The sequence below is a fragment of the Sipha flava genome, unplaced genomic scaffold (genome assembly GCF_003268045.1).
Source record: "Sipha flava isolate LNK unplaced genomic scaffold, YSA_version1 216_pilon_pilon, whole genome shotgun sequence".
NCBI lineage: Eukaryota > Metazoa > Arthropoda > Insecta > Hemiptera > Aphididae > Sipha > Sipha flava.
Genome location: NW_020272841.1, coordinates 624,393 through 626,924, shown reverse-complemented (window position 1 = coordinate 626,924; position 2,532 = coordinate 624,393). Strand labels below are relative to the sequence as shown.

At 27.1% G+C, this 2,532-nt stretch overlaps 1 protein-coding gene across 1 annotated transcript in view; it reads right to left on the bottom strand.

Moving 5' to 3' along the window:
* LOC112682959 overlaps nucleotides 1-2,239 on the bottom strand; it is a 4,569-nt gene extending 2,330 nt beyond the window's left edge. The window contains exon 1 of the mRNA XM_025553753.1: nucleotides 2,181-2,239. Within this exon, the coding sequence (XP_025409538.1) occupies nucleotides 2,181-2,239 (59 nt within the window). The remainder of the gene's footprint in view (nucleotides 1-2,180) is intronic.
* Between the last annotated feature and the right edge of the window lie 293 nt (nucleotides 2,240-2,532).

Genomic DNA, 2,532 nt, shown 5'->3' with positions numbered 1-2,532 from the left:
GTGTCAATAAATCTATCCAAAATAAAATAAACATAATAAAAGATGTATAGGTTTATTTTAAACTATTAACAAGTAAAATAATAATAACACTAAAGGTATTTTAGATGTAAGAATTGTTCATAGAAATATAATTTTTTTTTAACAATAAATTTGATACTTTAAATTATGTATTTATGTGTCTTTATTTACAACATGTTGTTTTACTGATTATTTCTAGTTCCAACCTAACTCCTAACTGAATTATATATATTATATAATCAACAAAAAATAATTTCATTATAATTTATATTAAATTTGTTTTCTAGTATTACTTATATACTACATATATTTATACATATATATTTAATCTATGATAGTATACTACTGTCAACAACATTCAATGAATACAATTTTAAATAATCAGATCAAAAATAATGAAAAACTTAAAGTTAAAGAATTTGAATAAATTTATTATTTTCCAGAAAAAAATGTTGTATTTCAAAATACTTAATGTATACAGTTATATCTTGAAAAAATAGTCCCTCATTAGTAGCTTATAATATAACTTATATAACTAACTTAACCTGTATAACTATTATAATTCTATTGTTTATTTTTTATTTATTAAATAAATAATATAGTTACAATAAATATATTAGTTATTTAATTTACTCTACTAAGTAGAGCTTGTGGTGAGGTAAATGAGTAGTTAGTAAACAATAAAATTTATAAAATACATAAAAATTACAATATTTATAGCAATATTTTTTTTTTCTATCATGACCTACACAACTTTAGTATACTAAAGAGGAACTCTTTCAATATCATTTACACCAATAGAAAATCATGAAGTGAACTACTTAATTTTCTTTGTGTAACACCAGTCAAAAATGTTTTTAAATAATGTAATATTATTAGGATCATAGTAAGCTTTGGTATTATACGAGGCAATACAATAATTATGTACAGTAAGAAAGTAAATTTAGCACAAGTACCCATACAGATATTAATAAGTAAAATAATCACTAGGGTCTCATTGAATTTATGAACACAAGCTAATCCAAATGAATATATTCAAGATTTTTTTTAAATTAAAGTTTGACTTGGGATAACTGTATAACTGTAAGGGGTAAAGGTTTGAAAAACTGTTAGTATTGTTTTGTTAATTAAAGGACTGACAAAAAATTGTAGAAATAGTCAAGCATTCGTTATTAAAATGAGGTAATGCTGATGATAAATTTCATAAAATCTCGATCATTGAGCAAAAAACTGATCACAATTTAGTGCTAAGATATGAAAAGTGTTCATAAATCACTACTTTACCATACCAAAGAAAGAGAGCTTTCTCGAGGAAAATCACTGGTAAGTTTATTAGAATTGTACTTATATTTTCATCAATAACCATTTAATTTACAACTCAGATTTAACAATATAAATTAGTGATTTTGATTTAGTTATTTGGCTAATATTTTCAAAAAATTAAGATAAGTATAATTATTAATACAAGGTAAAATTACGGCTATTATATGCACTCTACTGACAGCGTTGCAACTGCAGTATGCGCTCTACCTTATTTTACCACTCTACAACATATTTAGATTTTAGACAATTTATTCTCGTATGTGGGATGATGTAAAAGTGCTATGATAAGAACAACATTTTTTTATAAGTATGTAAAATATTATAGAAATTACAAATGATTATATAAATATTAAAAACAGTTTGTTGTTGTTTCATTTCATAAATAATTATAAATATAAAAACACTTAAAATATATATTGAAATACTTGTGCTATGACCCTCAAAAATGTGTTAAGTGTTACTTTTTTACATACCTTAAGTGAACTCAAGTATTGTCATCCAACAACTAAAATATATACGATCAACAATTGTATAATGCAGAAAAAGATAGTGATAATCTTTATTACCATTAAGTCACGATAATAAAGATATATAAATTATATAGCAGAGAGCATACAACAAGCGTCTCGTAATTGCAAGTAGACCGCAATCTGAGGTAGAGCACATATGACAAGATGGTCAAAATCATTATTCACGGTAATTGACATATATAAACATTAATTTTTATATTAAATTTATATTTACATAACAAATGACAAAAATAATAGTAAAAACCATGTAATATGCTTACCGTACCCGGGAGATTTATTCTTATTTACGTTCGGCGGTATATTCTTTACCCAACATGTCCCATCCGGACGACGGTATACACCATGAGCGTGTCTCGGAACTTCGACATCTCAGTCGGTGCGGCGGTAATGGTGACAAATGTAAAAAACAGAACGTACTGCGATGATCGAAAACTATTGGACCGTGACGAGGACGCGCGTGGTAAAAATCGAATGCGACGACGGTGCACGCGCGCCACGTCGATGCGGAGCGTACAAAGTACGACGGCTACATGTCTACCGCGTTAATGATCAGGCCATAATAATAATGATGTACAACGGTAGTCGGCAATAAAACCGAAACGGAATGGAAAAAATCAATTAAAAACAATAACGATTACGGTAGTGCGCACGAGGGTGAGAA